The sequence below is a fragment of the Anarhichas minor genome, unplaced genomic scaffold, assembly GCF_050575085.1.
Source record: "Anarhichas minor isolate MPS153535 unplaced genomic scaffold, ASM5057508v1 ptg000024l, whole genome shotgun sequence".
NCBI classification, from domain to species: Eukaryota; Metazoa; Chordata; class Actinopteri; order Perciformes; family Anarhichadidae; genus Anarhichas; species Anarhichas minor.
In genome coordinates, this window is record NW_027466470.1 from 14235534 (window position 1) to 14256836 (window position 21303).

At 46.1% G+C, this 21303-nt stretch overlaps 2 protein-coding genes across 3 annotated transcripts; one reads left to right on the top strand and one right to left on the bottom strand.

Annotated features, from left to right (window-relative positions):
* The first annotated feature begins 130 nt into the window (after positions 1–130).
* On the top strand, positions 131–9512 carry gpsm2 (G protein signaling modulator 2). 2 transcript variants are annotated; one of them, XM_076097879.1, is made up of 16 exons: positions 131–355; positions 1178–1216; positions 2605–2971; positions 5009–5230; positions 5315–5450; positions 5547–5686; positions 5797–5920; positions 6081–6196; positions 6551–6706; positions 6799–6907; positions 7052–7181; positions 7267–7343; positions 7449–7628; positions 7778–7937; positions 8060–8250; positions 8381–9512. In XM_076097879.1, exons 3-16 carry the CDS (start codon positions 2907–2909, stop codon positions 8549–8551), a joined length of 1977 nt encoding a protein of 658 aa, XP_075953994.1. In that variant the 5' UTR covers positions 131–355; positions 1178–1216; positions 2605–2906; the 3' UTR covers positions 8552–9512. The 2 variants fall into 2 exon arrangements, with proteins under 2 accessions (XP_075953994.1, XP_075953996.1); XM_076097881.1 differs by lacking the exon at positions 2605–2971.
* Positions 9153–20518, bottom strand: wdr47a (WD repeat domain 47a). Its single transcript, XM_076097878.1, has 17 exons — positions 20364–20518; positions 18899–19068; positions 18378–18461; positions 18185–18269; positions 16917–17048; positions 16649–16825; positions 16058–16569; positions 15832–15949; positions 14494–14678; positions 13384–13623; positions 13228–13291; positions 12691–12848; positions 12184–12353; positions 11913–12083; positions 11672–11803; positions 11314–11532; positions 9153–10753 (listed from the first exon to the last, which is right to left on the bottom strand). Exons 2-17 carry the CDS (start codon positions 19054–19056, stop codon positions 10611–10613), a joined length of 2748 nt encoding a protein of 915 aa, XP_075953993.1. The 5' UTR covers positions 19057–19068; positions 20364–20518; the 3' UTR covers positions 9153–10610.
* Between the last annotated feature and the right edge of the window lie 785 nt (positions 20519–21303).

Genomic DNA, 21303 nt, shown 5'->3' on the forward strand with positions numbered 1-21303 from the left:
AATTATGCTTGTCTGGCACTGACAGCCAGATAATGAAACGTCATGTTTTTTCGAATCCATTGGTCCAATGACTGTCGTTCGGGGCGTGGCTACCTTTGAATGTCGTCCCCTGATTAGCTACTTGGCGAAAACACACAGGGGTAGTGCACATCCATAAGATTTTGCTTCATTCCCATAGAAGTTAACTCGAAGTTTTCCAAAAGGATAATGTAGCGTTTAGGTTGCATGTACAGTTTGTCCCTAACTTCCAGACGTCTGTGTGTGTGTTTGTAAACCGACCTTGTGTTTTTATTCTTGTGAGAAAGTAAACAGAAGAAGAGGAGAAGTCACCATTGTTCGAACTGGATCGTCTAACGTAAGTTTAGCTGCTAACATGCTAACTTGCTAGTCTTTATCTGGATGCGATACTGAAACCAGTGAGGGGTGAATGTATGCCTGACATTGTGGCTTCGAGCTGGTGTTAATCTTCTTACCCGGCACGAACGTATGGTGTTCACAATGCTCTCTTTCTAGCTTCCTCACTGAAGAGTTACGCTAAAAACCTTAATATTTACATTCATATGAAATGTCGATAAGAACCACAAACACGTGATGTCGTATTTAAACCGTCCTATATGAATATAGTTAAAATAGTTGACATCATGATTGGTTTAACTCATGGTTTAACTGTACTTGTCTTACATTGTTATGTCCACTTTCATGCACTAATTTATATGGTAATACACTGCTATAAAGTCATACACACACACTCACATCACCCAGACCTTTATGGCATGTTTGTACACTCAGTTGTCAGTTTATTAGGTACACTTAGCTAAAAGTAAGTTGTTGTTGAAACAGAAAGGTGTGGATTCAAATGTATGCTCATCTAGGAGGCTGTAGTTTGAGGTGCTGTTGAAATGAATCGTTATAGTGGGACGTGTTTCTCATATGTGGTCTTCCCTCATTGAGTTGTTTATTCGGTTTACCTGGTTTTTGAACCTAATAAACCGGCAGCTGAGTGTGTGTATATCACCCGGAGAACTAAATCACCAAGTATTCAGTTTACGTTTAATGTTATATACAATCTATATCATAGTATCCATAATACTAAAATGTTCACACACTTTACCAAGTACCGCAACAACAGCATATTTAGGTGTAAGGTTATTCATGGTCACAACACTTTTCCTTGCAGGCTTCCCAGATTTCCTGTTCCTGTGAGGAAGACTTACCGGTCAGTATCCCTGTACTTATGCAGTTTGTTTCTTTCTTTTTGTTTTCATGCAGGCTTTTCGCTGGCTCATGCTGTAATGCATGAGTGCTGTTTCCATATTTAGATTTTGCTCTCAGTGGCAGCAGTAATTTTAGTGCATCAATGGGCCGTGAGCACAATGAAAGTAGATCACATCTGCCGTGTGTTTCAGGTGAAGTCATGTCCTATTTGTGACACGAGGAGTCAGTGATTACCTGCCGAGAAGCTGTCAATAAAAAAACAACCTTTTGTTTCCTTTGATGTTCCTTTTAGTCACGGATCACATCTTCCTGTTACACACTTGCTCGGGCTCACTGTAGCTTTGTGAGCAGGGCAGGTCTCTGTTGAACACACCCAGTTGGCATACAATGGTGGAAAAGGCTGCACCAGCACTGGCACACATCAATTGGTGATTATAATACTTTGCAGGGACATGCACTGCACAGACTCCCAAAGCCGTGGGCTTTAGCTTGTGTTACTACTGTTCACATTCAAGTAGCGACAGGAAGTCTAGGCTGGGCACGGTGATGCTTTAATCCCCTTTTCTTTTTATGTTCAGGACGGGTTGATTAAAACACAAGAACTCCAAACAAATTGCAGGCCCCAAACTGTAAAATGTCTCCTCGATCTATAACATGCAATGCCATTCATGTGCCAGTGCCACGTGCTTTAACAGTCTCTGAAACGTTTTCAAACATACACACTGTTTGTTTGCCTTCCCTGTCATTTAGCATAGGGAATTGACCCAGTTTGCAAATTGCAAAGTGGTCTGCTCCCATTCTGTCTGTGTCAGGAGGGGCTGACGGGTTAAATCTGGGGGGACAAATGGGTGTGGCTAATATGATCTCATGGAAAAATGAGGTAATGGTTGACCCTGGTCTTTACTTGGTGCATTCTATCTTATCCATGTAGCTTGCTTATCGCTGTCCTTTCCTTTGGTGGAAGTAGCATTACGCACAGCAGAGGTTCTTGTTGTGCTTCTCTCAGAGCTTCACTTCTAATTTAGTGAGCTTTTTCTTGATAAATCATGCAACAGGTTGCTGGTTTCTCTTTCTTTCCAGCGACTACCTCTTCTTTGCATTTGCACTTTTCCTGCCATGTCTGCTTGCATAAATTGCATTCTGTGGCGTCCATAACTTGCTCGCCTTTAGAGCACAACGCGCACATCTTCAAGCCTGGATGAGTTGAGTCACCGTCTGTTGATTGACAGCTTGCCCGTCTTGACCCCCCCCCCCCCCCTCCCATCCATTCACGCTCTCTCACTCTCCGCCTGCCCCGCTTGTGCTTGCTGCTGTTTGGGTGGGTGTTGCCATGGCACCGTGTGGCCAGAATGAGGCTTCACGTTCAGCATCCTTGTGTTGTCTTCACAGAGGGCCGCTGGTGAGATTGAGGTGCAGTGACGCGAAAACACACAAGTGCACGAACGCAGCCGTGTGGACTGCCGCTCAGGACTCTGCAGCTTCTGTCTAAACACTCGTGGGGTTACCTTCCCCTGTCAACATTCGGCAGACGGACGGTCACAGACTTTGGCCACATTTCGTGACTCCTCGTGTGGTTTACCTCCTCTTTTCCTAACTCCCTTTAACCAAAGATTTTTTCTTCTTCTTGGCTCTTTTTTTTTTTTTTTTTTTCGGGAACGAAACTGGGATTTGCCCTCATATTATGCACATCAATGGATCCCAGTGGCTCAGTGGTTAGCATGGGGAATGAGGAGCAGTCCTTTCATGTCCGCTACAGGTAGGAACACTTCCTCTCTCAGCTGCGGTACGGTAGTAGAGAACATTTAAACATTTTGCTCTCCCTACTTAGTTTTAGAAGGGGCTCTAAATTAATGAATTGTTGGAAGAAGAGAAGACAAATCACCTTATATTTGTAATTCTTTTAATGCTTGATGTGTCGGCGTCAGGCAATAAATGAGGTATTTATTTATGTGGTGTTTCCTTGTTGATGAAGTGATGGTGACGGAATTGAAAATTGAGACCTTAGTTCAACTATAGAGCGTGAGGACTGTCTCGCGGTGCTTTTGTCAGTTTGTTGACTTAAAGGCAGGCGGGTTTCCCAAAAAGCCATCAGCCAGCTGTCCATACATACCCGGGGAAAGAGCTCCGGCAGCAGGTGTGACTTGCTCCATTTGTCTTCAATATTTAACAAGCCCTGAAAAATTCATCACTGCTTGCTTTGTCCAACTTTATTTGGATAGAGGATATGTTTTACTGCTGTCGGGATGGTTGTTGTTAATGACTTGATTCCATTGAACTTCACCACAGAGGCTGCTTGTGCCCGACACGTCTCATAAATCTATTTAGCACCCAGCCCACGTAATCTGTCGGGTGCGGACTCTGCAGCTGTAATCTCAGGTGACCAGGTCAGGAGAGAGAGAGAGAGAGAGAGCTTTAAAGACAAGCGGATTAGCTAACAATATGCTGACGGTGCAGTTTCCTTGCTGCCATGCATTGGAAGTTAATATTGTGACACCATCACACACATCCCCTTGAAAAGTTTTCCAGTGCGTGATGCTATGATAGCAAATGGTTTTGATGTCACAGGAAAGGAATGCTGCTGTTTTTACTTTTGTCTTCGACTTAAATCAGCAACAAATTTGATGTTTCTTTAGTGCAGACTTGTACATTGAGTTGAGTTTGCGTTCTCCATGCTTCACACAAAGAGAAGGAGCTGCAGCCTGGAAGTTGTTGTTGTGGAAACCTTGGTAGATGCCTCTCAGCAGTTCCATGTGCTGCTGCTGTTGTTGTTGTTGTTGTTGTTGTAAGACACACAAAGCAAGCAGGTAGGCTACTGTTTGCCACTTTATTTACAGTACAGGAAAAGTATGTTGGCAACTTGGTTGTAGACAAAACCCCTTTTTTAATTTAAGGCCTAAGACTGCTGATTACATGAGCTTTACCGACTATTGTGTTTATAATGTTTGACTTTGTTCACCTATTCTAACCTATGACGAAACAAGCTCCTTTGTTTGGTGTTTTTGTGTCATTTTAACAGAACACCATAGACTTAGTAAACTATAACTTCATGTAAGATATCCACACTAGAATGTGACTTTATGTAAGTGTTTCTGGGTCTGTTTTGAAGAGCTTTCAGACAAAACCTCAGGTGGGTACATGAGGAAAGCTTGACATAAACAAACTAAATAGACTTTGTGTGAAGCCGAGCTCTTCCCAACAATGCAGTTTCCTGAAAAACAAGTTTGCGGACTGACAATGTTTGCTTTGCTTTGTAACTGCGAGGCTTGGTTAGTCAGTGATCTCAGAAAACACTATTCTGATTGCATGTTGAACATTATATCCTACATTATGAAATTGATTTCCTACACGACCTTTTGTGGATCTTTTAAGGCACAACTCAAAAGCTAATGAACAGGGGAATGATAACCAACGGTACGCTTTAATATTTCTACCTGCTCTTGGCGTCATTTGACTGTAGAAGGAACCCACTTCACTTTCTGAGGCATGTCAAAGGGGATGTGAGATCTACCATAACAAACAGTTTGAACTATTGTTCTCCATAGGTGGAAGGAAGGAAGTAGCTAAACGCCTTCTTTCTAAGCAAAGGCTGAACGCTTTGTTCCCTGGTTGCGAGCAGAGTCCGGTCAGCTGGCTGTAGATTTCAGTCGGAGAAGATCTACCTCACCGCAAATTATTTTATGATTGGGCTTTAAACACTGTCTGCTCAGTAAGAAGCCGGTTCAAGCAGCAGAGAACAGACCAGATCGTTGTTTTTCGCCACCTGACAGACTGACTCTGCTTCGTTCCGCTGTAGGATGGAGGTGTCCTGTCTGGAGCTGGCGTTGGAGGGTGAGCGTCTCTGTAAGGTCGGCGACTACAGAGCGGGCGTCTCCTTCTTTGAAGCTGCCATCCAGGTGGGCACAGAGGACCTGCAGGTGCTCAGCGCCATCTACAGCCAGCTGGGCAATGCCTACTTCCACCTGCACGACTACGCTAAGTCCCTGGAGTTCCACCGGCATGACCTCACCCTGACCAGGTCGGAGCTGCACAAGAACCCCCGCAACCCTGCTAACTCATCATTACCATATTTATTGTTATTAACATAATGTGTGATTAATAGGACTGTTGGTGACCTGCTTGGAGAAGGCAAAGCCAGTGGGAACCTGGGCAACACATTAAAGGTGCTGGGGCGGTTTGACGAGGCTGTGGTGTGCTGTCAGAGGCACTTGGACATAGCCAGAGACATTAATGACAAGGTGAGGCAGCCCAGTAGTGATACTGTGGTGTATTGGGGGGGGGGGGGGGGGGCATCTACCTTCAGCTCTGACATGGTTTTCCTTGATGTGTGTTAGGTGGGTCAGGCGCGAGCTCTGTATAACTTTGGGAACGTGTACCACGCCAAAGGCAAAAGCATCTGTTGGAGTGGAGCTGAGCCCGGAGACTTCCCAGAGGAGGTCATGACGGCGCTGAGGAAGGCAGCCGAGTACTACGAGTAAGTGGCCGCACAGTTTGTGGCGCTGGTGAATATGTGCAGGGGATATTTGTTATGATACAACGCCTTTCTGCTAGTGGTCCAATTATGTTGCTTTTGTGTTCTTTCAGGGCAAACCTGGCGATAGTGAAGGAGCTCGGGGATCGCGCTGCTCAGGGTCGAACTTTTGGCAACCTGGGCAACACGTACTACTTACTGGGAAACTTTCGCCAAGCGGTAGCTTCTCACGAACAGGTTTGGTGTAACCCTAAAAGACCCTTTCATTATAGTGTCATAAAAAAGTCATAAGTACAACACCGCTCTATTATTAAAGCTTTATAACTGTTCCTCAGTCAAAACCTACTTCTGTAATGAGTTACAGTGAATCCTAAAATGTGTTTCTATCTTTGAACAGCGCTTGCTCATAGCCAAGGAGTTTGGCGACCGCTCGGCCGAGAGACGGGCTTACTGCAACCTGGGGAACGCCTTCATCTTTTTGGGGGAATTTGAAGTGGCAGCTGAGCATTACAAGTAAGCCACAGCCTGCTCACTGATAACTGAGCAAACACTGCACTTCATCGTTTCTCTCTTCCACTACATATTAAGATATGTTGGGTGTGGTGTGACAAATCATCTCCGTTGAAAGACCACTTTTAAGAGTGTTACACCACAACGCATAAATATAGCTTTAGTTTTACGGCTCTCTGCTCACTGCGGAAATAATGAGGGGATCTTCCCTTTGTGTATTACATGATATGTTGTTCCCAGACTTTGGGAACTGTGGGGACGTCTTCTGAGAAAGTGAGCCTGAGATGTAAGAAGCCAGAGGAACATATTGCTTCCTCTCTGCTGTGTTTTGAACCAGCTTGTTTGCATGTTTGTCAGGAGGACGCTGCAGCTGGCGAGGCAGTTGAAGGATCGGGCTGTGGAGGCCCAGGCCTGCTACAGTCTGGGCAACACCTACACACTTCTGCAAGATTATGAGAGAGCCATAGACTACCACCTGAAACACCTCATCATAGCCCAGGACCTCAATGACAGGTACACACACACACATTCACTATGGGAGAAGAAGAATTCCCTACATTTAACCGCGATCCTATACATGTGTTTAAATGTGTCTTTTGATGCAGGATTGGGGAGGGCCGTGCATGCTGGAGTCTTGGCAACGCTTACACTGCACTGGGGAACCATGACCAAGCCATGCACTTTGCTGAGAAACACCTGGAGATCTGCAAAGAGGTACACAATACAAAAAAAGCATTCTTCTGTCCTTGCCTTCTCCTTTACAGTGGAAACAATATTCTAAGCAGTTTTACTTTACAAAAACAGGAAAATAAATCCTTCAGTAACCTCTCTATGTGTGTGTGTTTTGTTTTTTTTTAGACTGGAGACAGGAGCGGGGAGCTGACGGCACGTATGAATGTATCTGATCTCCAGATGGTTCTGGGTCTCAGTTACAGCACAAATAACTCCACTATCTCAGAGAATAAGGATATCGACTACAACCTGCATGGTCAGTTACAGGTTATACGTCTTCTTTAAACAGTGTAGTTTGTAAAGCTGGTGTTTATATTGTTGTAATTGTTTGTGTGTTTTAGGAGCGAGGCCCAGGATGAGCAGAAGACACAGCATGGAGAAGCTGGAGCTGATGAAACTGACTCCAGACAAGATAAACGTAAGAACTTCTCTCCTGTCACACTAAGTCCACGGTCTACTATCGTGGCTCCGCCCCTCATTTCCTTCTGCATTGTGGTAACTGATCCATTCCCGTGCGCTGAAGGGTCAGAAGTGGAACAGTGACCTCCTGACCAAACCCTCCCTGGTTAAGAGCTCCTCCAAGCTCTTCTTTGTCAGCCGTCTGCGCGGGAAGAAGTACAAGGCCGGAGGCTCCAGCAAGGTTCTCCAGGACACCAGCAACACCCTGGACACCAGCCAGACGGCTGCACAGGGACCCCAGAAGGTACACAGTGCAGCGTGCATTCAGCTGATAACCACACACACACACACACACACACACACACGGACCTCATTTCGTATCTTACAGCTATCATCAGACCAGGCCTGTTCTGTTACGCCGTTTCTCATGTTGGGGTTTTTGTACTTCACCAGCGACTCAGTCCGGACATGCTTGGAGACGAGGGCTTCTTCGATCTACTGAGCCGTTTCCAGAGCAACCGTATGGATGACCAGCGCTGTTCAATACAGGATAAGGGCAGCAGGTTATCGCTAAGCAGCGGTTCAGAGTCGCCTCCCAGGGCCATCAGGAAATGTGAGTGCATGTGTTCATACACAAGTCATCCAATCCTCACAATGCGTCTTACTTTTCACACTGATATAAAACTTCTCCTGCTGTGTTCCTCTTCTGGCTCTTCATCGATTCTCTCTCTGTAGCTGCATCAGAGTCTGCCAACGTCTCTGGCGCCCGAGGCCGGCGGTTAGAGGATACTTCAGCAGCGGGGGGGAGCCTGCCCGGCCTCAGGCTCAACCAAAACAGCAACCGGGCCGTGCTCAGCCACCTGATGGCCAACGCAGACAACGCCGAGCCTGACGACGACTTCTTCAACATGCTCGTCAAGTGCCAGGTACCCGACATGACCAAATATATACGGCGCTACCGTCTCCTGTACGATGATAAGCATACAGTACGTTTAATACAAAATAAGTTTTTCTAAAAGGGAACATGAAATTCTCTTCCTTCCTCTTGACCACCAGGGGTCCCGCTTGGATGACCAGCGCTGCGCCCCTCCCCCTCCACCAGCGCGGGGGCCGACCGTACCAGACGAGGACTTCTTCAGCCTCATCATGCGCTCTCAGGCCAAACGGATGGACGAGCAGCGCGTCACCCTGCCGCCAGCAGCTCCAGCCAGGCCCGGCTCCAACTGAACAAAGCACTAAAAAAAAAAAAGGGATAGCCGGGTTTTCTTTGTTTTCATCTCATGGGAGGTGTGGATGGACAGCGAGAGGTGGTCACTCACAAGAAAGCCTTGTGTATCTTTACACGTGTCCTTTTGGACAAAACAAAGCACTGTCAGCATTATATGTAGTATACGGTATGAAAGAAATCTCAAATTAACTCAGCAGTATTGGGGACAAAAGTGTTTTTTTATCCTTCTGTACTCATTTCACCCTGTGTGTATTTTTCAATACACCACTGCCGTTATGTCTGTATTTATTGTACTTTGTTTTTAATGATTGTTATGATTTTGCCGTCCCACCACTATGAAGTAATGTGGTTTCACTCACAGTGGTGTCTGAGTCAGTGTGGACACAGCGGTACAGCACTCTTTCCATGTATGTTGTTTATATGCGAGGGGGGGGGTTATTAAGGTCAGGCTGGGGAAATGGTATTTTGAGCAAACTATTTGATAAAAGAATGAATCTAACCCGTGTGTGTGTGTACGGACCTTATGCTCTTTGTACTAAATGTTTCGTCTTGCTTTGACTTTTTAAAATGTTCGATGTGAACGAAACAGAAAAGATCCAGTTTGTGTAAAAGACACTTTATTGAACGTACCAGCAGTCAGACTCGAGTTAGCTTGAATTAATTTAAGTCACTTTTAAAAACAAGAATTAGAAAGGCTTAATACAAGAGCCACTAGCATTTCAAAAACATAGTAGCTGTACATACATAAACACAACTGGAATAAATACATCTATGTACGTATTAGTTTGGCCTTATTTGTTAAAACAATATATATACTATACATTAACATAAAATATGCATCTTTGTAAGTAAATCAATATTAGAAGAAAATGTTCAAAGGAAAAGTGCGCATGTAAAATACAAGAAAAGAACACAATGCATATGCCCCAAATACTGGTTCTAAATAAATATGGAAACACCCGTTGCGTCCATTCAGATTTCTTTGTGCGTATTGGTTAGACCCTCGCTGCGGGCAGAGACTGCCACCTACCGTTGTCATCGTGTTACAGCAGGAGACAAACCAAAGCTTGTGAACACTGAAGACTCCTCAACCGAATGCAAGGGCACTCGAGCACAAATTACACTTTGCGTTTCCCTTTGACGCCGACATAATAACAACCTTCCATTGCAAGCAAGCCACCGCGAGACACTGTAACAGCTTCAGCGCAAAAAATAATTCTAATTCAAAACAACTGCACAAGCTAATTTACACTTTTTTGAGTTGTAGCAATGCAGTGGATACTGTTAAACATTAGACATCAGCACATCCCACGGGGAAGCAACAGCTGGTAATACGGCTTCTACAGAATCAGCCTCCTGATAGGAAAAGCCCACTACTGACACACTGAGAAAAAATGACATTGCACACTATAAATTAAACTTGTTTTCCCCAAAACGATAGCAGCATAACACCAGCTGTAAGACAATGATACGCAAAAGACGAAGGAATGTAGGACATCTCAAGATGACTTAACAAAATTTGATCTTGAAAAACGACCATATTATCTAGTTTGTTTGGTTTGCTTTTACATTTTTCGTATGGAAACTGAGAACTCAAGGAAGGCACCATCATGAACAAAGCACTCTGTCCTGTCTAATCTCAACAACTCCTCAGTGAAAAGGACGTGCAGCAACTGTATAACGAGTGGAGGTGGAGGCGAAGTGATGGTGAGGAAAGAAAAGGAAAGATCCTGCCGTTTAACCCCTCGAGGTGACGATGTGAAATGTGAGTGACGTAAAGAAAGAAAGAGGGAGAACATGCAGCATGTGTGCTTCTGATGTGTCACAGGTTAGTATCCATTTTGGTTTCCTACAGACAGCAGTGAAAGGCCCATTCACCCGTTTGTGTGTCGATCTATGTGTGTGCTTTTCAAGCTGTAAGTGTCAAGTGTGTGGAAAGAGTGCGACGGTGTTGATGGTGCAGGAGGAGGGTTTAGGGGGAATGTGTGTGTTTTAGATTATAACTGGTTGTCTGTGCATGTGTGTGTGTGTGTGTGTGTGTGTGTGTGTGTGTGTATGTTATGGGTTGTGCGTCCAGAGTGTGACAGTGCGGTCAGCGGAGGACGAGAGGAAGGACAGGTCTTGTGTGTGCCATCGACATTGAATCACCTTGTCGCCGTGCTCTCCCACCACGGTCTGAGGCAGCGGCTTGGTCAGGTCACCTAGCAACAGAGACAGGAAATGGAGCTCAGACGGGCGGATTTAAAATCGTGACGCACCATGACGCAGAAATGATTCGGTTAAAAGCAGTTTTTCCCTGTAAGAGGTTAAGTTTTAAAAGAAAAGAAGTATTAAAACCCTGTACAAGTATTATGATCACTTTGTTTTTCTTGTTGTAGACATTACAAGCTGGGGAACAAATACTCTCAGTAGAGTCTGATGAAACCTCGGGGATCTCGATACAGTTTAACTACACATCAAGCAGGTTGGTGCACCTAATAACAAGCAACTGAATGTACAGTGCAGGGAGATAACTTCATGTGCCAATCCACTGTAGCTGCCTGCTTATTCATTTCTCTTGCAGGCAACTGGGTGAGAAGATTGATATCATTCTCACGTCTTTACAGTAAATATGTGGCTGCAGCTTAGTATAGACTGGGGGACAGGTAGCCTGGCTCCGTCCTCAGAGCTCACTAATTAACATTAATATATCTCATTAGAATGAAAGCAGTCCTCGATGTATCCTTACTCCCTGATAACTCTGTGAGCAGAGGAGACGCACCTTGGAGGTTGCTGACGATGACCTTTTTGTCGTAGGAGCCAGTGAGCAGGTAATGTGCTCCGGGGGAGAAGCGGATGGATCGCACGTCGCTGGAGTGCGGCCGGTACACCTGGACGGTTCGTCCTCCTCTGATGTCATACAGCATGCACGCGCTGTCTTCCTGTCCTGTTGCTAGGAGACGGCCACTAGGATCGACTGCTACTGTGGCAACAGGACTGCCTGCGCAATAAAATAAAATTTTTTTTAAAAAGGGGGTGTAGCTGTAAAAAAAACAAGACATGAACCAGTAGAAGTGTCTCATATTGTGAAAGCAGAGCTCCTTCTAGTGTCAAACTCTTCACACACACACACGTGATACCTGAGCCATGGAAAGCAGCTCCCACTACTCGGACACAGCTGGGCACCCTGATGTCCCAGAAACGCACCGTCTTGTCTTGAGAGCCGGAGGCAATCATCCAGCCCCCCCACGTATACAGAGACAGGATGTGACCTAAACAGCAACACATACTTGTCAGTGGCAATCTATAGCTCTCCTTCATCTCCACTTCCTGTTTTGGACCTCCATGGGGTTTTGGATGGATGAGACAGTCACAGTGTACCCGTGTGTCCGCTGAGGGCGTGCAGACCCTGTCCTCTCTGACAGTCGGTGGTGTAGATGTTACAGTCTCCAGCTCCGGCGCTGATCAGGATGGCCCCTCCGCTTTCTGGACCCTCCATGAAGGCCAGGTCTCTGATGGTGCCGTCATGCATGCTGAACTCCAAGTCGGGGCCTAGGGGCGCAGAGAGAGAGAGAGAGAGACACAAGCGAAAATGAGGATAACAGAAGCCATGCTCCAGTTTAAAATCACGGGAGTGTCCCACTGGCTGTACCTGTGGCGTTGCATGTCTCTGCACTGAAAGGTAGGACTTTGACATATTTGTCATTGGAGCCGGTAGCCAGCAGCTGCCCACAGTGGCTCCAGGCCGCGCAGTAGATGGACCCTTTGTGGTGTTTGTTCCTCTTGAAGCGGACCACGGGCTGCTTTATTGGACTTGAACCACTGAGGAGAGGAAGAGTGAAGAAGAAGAAACGATGAGTAAACTGGTTAACATTCACACAATGTGCTACTATATACTGGTGATTTTCAGGATTGAGAAAACCATTATGACTTTTTCTGAGAGTCTAAAGAGCTTGTAAAGTAAAAATGTTCCAGTTAGTCTTCCTTATCAGGTGACCATTAAAAGCCCTTAAAATCAGTATCATCTACATTCTACAATGCTTTGGCTGTAGGGTACCATGGATCACAAAATGACATCATGGTAACTTTGGTTGGAATCCTAAAAGAATGGGATGCATCATAACATCAATCACTTCTATAATTCTTTAATTGGCCTTACCTCGTGTCTAATGTTTCTGGATAAGCACAGACACGTAGAGTTTTGGAGTTGGATCCAACAGCGTAGAGCGATCCAGACGGGTGAAAGGCGACGGCTCGAATGGCTTGAGTATCTTCTAAAGTGTGCACTGCCACAAACAGGCTTTTAGGCTTGTCGCCCTGGAAACACACGAACACACAGATTACGTGTAATTAGCGGCGTGATCTATTTTGATCTCCTCTACCCTACGACATCCACAATGTTACGATGCTGGCCTGAGATCGTGATATAATCATGTTATAATCTGCGTAGTCAAACGCCAAATGAGCATGACACCGTATCGTCTTGTTCTGTGACACAAACAAGAGGGAACGTGCTCAACTTTAAAATAGAAGCAATTGTTCTGTGGCAGCAATAACTGCTAACGTGAGAGAAAATGAGTGTGTGATTCATTTCAGGTTCATTGTTCAGCGCAGACGATGACATGCTTGTTGAGTAATAAATTATTTAGAGCAGGTCTGACAGAACTGTTTGAGTGTTACTCGTGTGCATACATACCTCTTTACTTCGGGATAAGGAGCCTGGAGAGTCACATGGTTGACTTCCTTTCTGTTTCTGCTCACTGCAAAAAAAACATAAATACAGCAATCATCAAATTCAACCCTGCAACAAACTCCGGTATAAGAAACCCAAAAGGAATCAAACCCACAGTACCTCTGGGAGACGACAGGGGACTCATTTGGAGGCTGAACCGGGTGCTCCCCCACGGTGCGTTGCGGGGTGCTGCTGAGCACCCCTCCCCCTCGGGTCTGCTCCGGTGTCACAGATGGAGGGTTGTTATTGTCCTCAGAGGTGGCCGTGTTCCCGTTGCCGTTACACTGCTGGGCCAGAGACTTCACCTCCTCGCCTAGATCCTCCATCCCCACATTGAGCTCCTCCAGCTTCTGGATGGACCTGAGGAGACCAACACACAGGCACACACACATTCATGAGCTCCACAAAGTCTTTCAGCCTGTCCCTTTCCCCCCCTCCGTCATGTCATCCGAGTTATCTTGTGCTTACCGTTTGGAAAAGGAGAAAGGTTTTTCACCTTTCACATAACAGGCTGTCAGTACGCTGACTGAGTTGACTCAGTTAAATCTAGTTTACGATACAAAGGGGCAGAGGACAAAAGAAAACTGGAGTAATGGTGTAATTATGCACAGCTTCCCTTGTGAATAATGCAGAGGGTACAGAGACGGGGAGAGGTTGGGGAAAGGGAGGACAGGCGGAACTCTCAGGGGACAAATCAAAGGGCCCTTGTCCTGCTGACAGAGCAAAAATTAACACATTTCCAATCGTCATTTTTTGTCACAGATTCATAGCTAAATATACTCTTGTGGGGGTTTTTGGAAGCATGCTTAAGTTGCCATGGTACATGTTCAAGAGTGGAGTCTGGGTCTCATATTGTGTATAACTAATGCACATGGTGCGATAGTCCCCCGTGATGTGATGTCGCTCATCCCCACAGATGGTGCAATGTGGACAGGAGGCGGGTTTCTTTGGGGGGGGGGGGGAGAGAGGTGTGTGTCATGCTAGGAAAAAAGCCACATGGGGCTCATGTTGTCAGGGCCTTAACACTTCTACTTCTCCTTGTCCGACAGCTGCTCCTCTATCGTATGAAGTTATTAAAAGCGATACGCTGTTTAGCAAGTGAATTCAGACAAGCTGCACCAGAATGGCAAACTGCTTTCAGGAAGTTTGCCCTCTGACTTGACAGGTGTCTCTCTACGTTATGGACGCACACCACCTGCCTGACAGGCATCTCTCTCGCCGTGTCTGTACCTGTTGAGGAACTTCTCTGTGAGGCTGTGCTGCATGTCGCTGGGCGGGGGGGGCTCCTGCTGGACCCCTCCCTCCAGCAGCATCTGCTGGTACAGTTGCCTCTGCTGCTGCTTCTGCTCCAGGTGCTGCTGCACACGGAGGCGTTGCCGATAGTACTCCTCGTACTTCTCTGTTGAGTCACGAAGCTGAGGATTGAACATGATGTCATTAAACCCTGTTGTTTGGTTATATCAATTTATGCATTGAATCTGTTGTTGGGCAATTCACTCTAGAGAGCAGATAAAGTCACTCTGGAGAAGAAAAAACTGAAATGGAAAATATGAACACAGGTATGTACAAATGAACAAGGATACGTGGAAACAATTTAGCGCATATAAAGCATACTATTCACACACCCATACCACACAGTGAAACATGTTAACTTCTGAAGAAAGTCACTGCCAACTCCTATTAACACTAATCAAAGGCAGCATTGTGGCCAGAGGAGCCCTGCTCCGCCCACTTCTGCTGTCAGTCCAGGTATTAGAGGAGGAAGGAGGGCGAGACTGAGAGCTGAGGACAGGACACTTCCCCTCTCTGTCCTCTGCTTCCTGTCCTGACAATCTGATGGGAACTGTTGGTTCGGGGAGGGGAGAGACACTGGCACTGTGCCCGCTCTCGAAAAAGGGACGGAGGGCAGAGAGGAGAACAAAGAAAGAGAGGGTAGGAGGAGTGCGACTACGAAAGTCCCCCCCCAAAGTCTGCTTCTGGCCTCTATGTGTCTCTAGGGTGACGGGGAAGGCAGTACAAAGCACTAACACGTCACACTGAGCTGCACAACGGCACCAGAATAGAGAGCATGAGACACACAGAAGGGGATACTATGTTTTGAGGCAACATGAGGGCTGTAATGACTCTTTTTTTGGTAAAGCTCCTGGGTTCCTGAGCCACATGTCCCTACTGACCTAGAACCAGATCAACCTGGGCTTCTTATTCTCAGGAGATCTGGAGTCATAAGGAGATTTCTTTTAAGATGTGTAAGGGGCTTTATGGACTCCTGTTATTTGTTTTGGACTTTTTGAAAGTGTAAGTCACACTGAATTTTAAAAATATGTGTATCATGTCTGTGTGTTCAAATCTGGGTTGTGACGAAAGGAGTATGAATTGTGAAGAACTACAACAGACTACAATAACTAACATCCATGTGTCTGTACACAGACATTCAAATATGCAAATATGTATATATATCTATATATAGACCTTCAGTGAAGGCAACACCCACCAAGGACAGAAAACAATGCAGGCAGATATGAAACACACAACAGGTCGAACGGGTTAAAAAGCAAAGCCAATGTTTACCTCATTCCTGTCTCCGGAGCCAGGTGACGGAGCGTCCTCGCCCGGAGCTGGGGCAGGACGCAGGTTCTGAGCTCCACCCGAACTCATCATCTTATCCTCAGGCGTGTCTGTCCTAGACCTTCACAGAGAAAACCCAAAACAGGAACAGATTATCTCAGACATCTGACAAAGGTGTTGCATAAAACCAGACACAGGAAAAAAAACTTGGTCCCGTCCAAACTCTTACGTTTCAGGGGATTCCTCAAAGATGCTGTGGCAGTCAGAGCTCTCCATCATGAGGCTCCTGCTCAGGCTCTGTCCTCCTGCTCCGGGGTAGTGAAAGTTGGCGAAGGAGTGGGACATGGGAGAGACCCCTTTGCCTGGCGCTATCTCCCCGCCACCCGCTCTCTTGTCTTGGCCAGACAGGCCGAACGACAGCCCGTCCAGCGCCGGGTTCAGGGAGCGCGACATGTAGGTGTCAGCGGACTGGGGGCGGCGCAGCGGGGAGGACGGGTACGGAGACAGTTTGCTGATGAGCGGGGTGAGGAGGTCGGAGTAGCCGGTCTTTGTGGGCTTGACCAAGCGGTCCACGTGGATGTTGAGTTGCTTCTGCTCGAAGGCGCAGGAGAAGACGGTGTGGGAGAGGTTCTGCATCCAGGAGAGCAGAGACAGGTCCAGGTCGTCGCAGCCGTTACCGCAGAGCATGTCAACACCCAGGAGGACCTCGCCCTCTGGGATCTCCTCACCGGTCGCCTTGCTCTGCGCACAAAATAAAACCCAGCAAATGTAAATTAATCTGGAAACTGGTATTTCTGTTTGGATTTTAGTGTGTCCGAACCTGGCAGTACTCCACACAGCACTCGTAGAGGACTCCCTTAAGGAGCAGCTGGAAGAGTCGATCCCTGCTGGCCTTGAATCCAGCCTCGCTCAGCTTCCTGTCTGCAGGGATGAAGTCCGCTACCATGTTGCAGGCCTCATCAAAACACTGCACCCTGGCCGTGCTCGGGTTCCACTCCTGCAGGACACCAGCAGGGAAATAAGAAGTCAACATCCATGCATTTCATACTGCTGAAATGTTTGCTTGGATCATCATTCATGTATCTTGCCTTGAACTCAGCGTGGTGTGTGAGGCGAGGCAGTGTGAGGAGCAGACACAGTTTGCTGTAGTCATCTTTGGTGGGACAGAACTCCTCCAGGGCGTGGAGACACTTGACTGCTTCCTGCATGGTGAACTCCAACTAAAAAGAAAAACATGAAATCAATTTGAAATTGTTACAGTTAACTGATTAGAAGTTTCTCTCTCAACAGCAGCTTTATCTCCGGCAGCACACCGGAGAATGTTACGAGGCTGAGGAAACAAAACAAGAGACCAGCTTCAAGGATATCGCGTACAAGACACCACAAAGGGATGACTTTTGACTTGCACCACCCGGAAAAGTCATTGCCAACACACAATCGACATGACAACAACTAATACACACCCCTCTGCACACTAATGCACACTAATGCAATGATTTCCACAGATGTCCAAAGACGTCTGACCTAATCCAGTTAATAGGCCAGAGTGTCACAAGCTGCAGCTCTGCCATGTCACGTGACAGTAGGCCCACAGAGTAAGAGGAGAACAGAAAGAATGAGTTCTGAATATAAAGAGTCTCAGCATGTGTGGAAAAAGCACATTAGCTTCCATTGCTTACTATTATTGTTGCTATTGGGGCATCCATCTGTCCCCCTGTGAGAAATGCAATGTACAGCTCAGACAAAAAGGAAGGGGGCAGCAGAAGGCCGCACTTTCTTTTGCCTTTTCGACCAAATCATCTGTGGGTGGGTGGGACATCACAGGTGAACAGACATATTATGTAAAACGGCTTGTTAACATGGACAGTCGATTGCGCAGTATCAGAGGTGCACATAAACAGCTTAATCCAGATAAGTCCTTGACTGCACTGAGGCCCATGGCCACAATGCTCCTTGAATGCAAATGCAGCCGCTGTTGATGCGCGCGCGCGCACACACACACACACACACACACACACACACACACACACACACACACACACACACACACACACACACACACACACACACACACACACACACACACACACACACACACACACACACACACACACACACACACACACACACACACACACAGATTTAGATGACTTGCACAATTCGAGTTTCAAACTACATGTATTAAAAAAAACCTGCCTGCTTCTCTTCTTGTCTTTTAAGATTGATGCTTGTTGTTTACTGCCATGAAAAACCAGTGACAGTCTGTGTCGTCACACGGGAGGCTTAGAGAACATTAACGAATACCGATAGTTAGTTAGTTAGTTAGTAGCACGTTTCTCTAAGTTTAATGACTTACATGCTGTGGCTCATCTTCTGCTGACATGGCGTTGTTCACACACAGAGCCTCCAGAAACTTCTGCTTGAGGACGATGTAACGAAACCTGAGGACATGACAGTCACACAGACATTAGAGAAGCGTTGCTGCGGTTTGCCTCCGACTCTGCTGCTGTAGGCATCAACACAGGATACATGAACCTGTACATACGGACCTTTTCCTGTCAAACTTATCCATGCACTCCAAAGGCTGAATGAACTGCAAGACCTCATCCCACTGGCCATCGAGCACCAGTTGCCTGAAACAGAGACAGTTCATTTTTAAAAACACAGGCAACACATTTTAAATGTCCCAAAAATATCATATCAATGTGTTTCTATAATGTATAACTGAAGAGCGAGGGATTTCCAGAATCTCTGACGTCCTATTTGTTGTGGTATTTTCTTGATAAAGGTTTAACATGACAAGCTATTGACGCAATAGAAGGTAAAATACCAAAATGTATTTTAACACCGAGTAGAACTGCAGTCAACACACTATTGGCTGACTTTCAAGGGAGCACTCACATCCACAGCAGCGGTGCAGTGTTACAATATCCCCGATGTAGAGGATACTACCAGAGTAACTAAACTCACGACTGGAACAGTTGCCTGTTTTCCATTTTTTGAGGCGCAACCTGAGAGCAGCAGCAGACCCAGACTGCACGTTGTGGTTATTGCCGTTAAGTTCACCTACCTGAGGAAGAGCATGTCGTCTGAGTAGAGCCCGTTGATGACGCCGCTCTCCTTCTCCAGAGCCAGCATGCTGATGTGCAACTTCCTGGAGTTTAGAAAGTCCAGGATCGCCTTGATGATCTCCACCTCCTTCACATTTATGGTTTCCTCCGCTGTCATGGTGACGACGGGCTGACAATGACGAACACACACACACACACACACACACACACGAAAACTAACAAAATCAGTTCTTACATCTTAAGGTTTGGTCCCAAGTCTTGAATAAAAGTGATTTTGTAAATATGTGCAACATGTAGAATACATCAATATCAGAAAATATCCCGATTGATATTGTGATGATTTCAGCCATATTGCCCAGCACTAGTAGCAAGTTTCTATTGGAGGAAGCATCTGAAATGCATAAAAGTACAAGCATAGAGATCATCAGTGGCTCGACTGGAAAGCTCGTAAACATGCATGTGTAGAACTGTACGCATCTGAAATGAATGCACACATCTCACACTAGCCTACTTCTCCTGTATGAACCCAAATGTACAGATTTCCATCTTAGTCCACGGTCAAATTTCATCCAACATGCATGAAGCTCACAATGCGTAAATCCAAAATGCAGTCACACATTAGGGGTAAATATTGGTAGATCAAAGGTGTACAAGGTGACAGCAGTGCAGTCTGTTGTGATTTGCAACAAGCTCTTGTTTGCGTGCTGACTTGATCTTCAGGCTCCACCTAATCGAGTAAATCAGGTGGTGTTATCCAGATGGACTGAGCCTCTGCTTAGGAGGTATTTTGATGCTCTTCAGCCTTTGATTTATCTATCCCCCATCAAACATCTGACATATGACACGAGGAGTCCAGCTTTCCCTCGTCAGATGATCGTGATCTACATTCCACATAAGACTCTGATGAACACATAAGCTCGTACAGAGGCTGAGATAAAAACAGCGACTTCTGTCTCCAACTTAGCCTGAAAGGATGCACTCTCCTCCACATGTCTTAACGGAGCAGAGAAATATCTCTTATATTATTGCCATGACAGTGAGTATAGCCTCTCGTGCATCATGGCCATCTATCGATCAACAACTGCTACAAAACACAGAAATATCTATTTTTCCCAGCTGCGAAGTAATCAAACACACACACACACACACGAGCACTGCAGTCCTGCTAAGCTAGCATTAGAGGAGGCTAATAACACTGGCACTAAGCCTCAAGTCAAACAGCATAAGGAGCTTAGGCTACTTGTTAGCTTTGCATAGCTTCCGGATTACAGCAAAACCAACAAATAGCTAGTTACCGTTGGAGCTCATACAAAAAGCGGACTAATTTCGGTTGGTAGGAGGGGAGACTGAGTAGCTAGCCAGGCCGAAGGGGAGAGAGAGGCATCCTCCAATGGTTGGGCGGGCGGGGTGCGCACTGACAGCTTCCTCTGGAACAACACGAACAGCGCTGCGTGTAATGCTCACCTTGTGTCTAAAGATACATGGGATGAAAAAAACAGTTCCCCGGGTGTTTCCTTTCGCTGTGGACAGACGCTGTCACGAGGTGCTGCTCGGTGTTGTCAGCGGTGTTTGTCCTGTCTGTTGTCCTGTCTGTTCCTCCGCCTCTTCTGACTGCGTCCCCTCCCTGCTGGATCTGTCTCTGCCGCTCCGGTGCTGCCCAGCCCTGCCTGCTGCTGTCTGCAGGAGCGCCGCCTCCATCCATACTACACGCGCGCGCGCGCACACACACGCACACACACACACACACACACACGCACACTCAAACTTCACATCTGCAGCAAGAGCTCAACATGGTAGCAACAAATCAAATACGTCAAGATGAATAAAGTGAGATGAAACTTGTCAGATGTCATGTCAGAACATTTTTTATGAATAGTTATAAACGGTGGCGTCCACAGAGGTTGAAATGGGGCCCTTTTCATCTGTTCAATTGATTTCACTTCACCTCTATGTAGCCTACCTTTAGTGGAATGGAACTAAATGCATTAACTCAAGTACTGTACATACGTAAACTTTTGAGGTACTTTCACTCCACTGTAAATACAAATGTACATTATGATGTATCATTATGGATTAAGCTACAGAGTAGTGTATAAAGTAGCTGACATTAGCCCCATCTTAACATTAGTAATCCTTACACAATGATATTATAGATATTATTCTGACATGAGCCATTCTGCATTAACAATACTTAAGGTATATTTTAATTCCAGTACTTTAAGATTTTAAGAGCAGTACTTTTACTTCCAAACCAATGAAAGACATGTGTGGAAGCTGTTAGTCCTCTGTATGCCTGCAGTGTCCTGTCTTCATTAACACGGACCCTCTGTGGCCCCTCAGTGAACCTCTATCTATCCCATCAAGTCTCTATCCAACACTGGTCGGATTCATAATTAAATACATA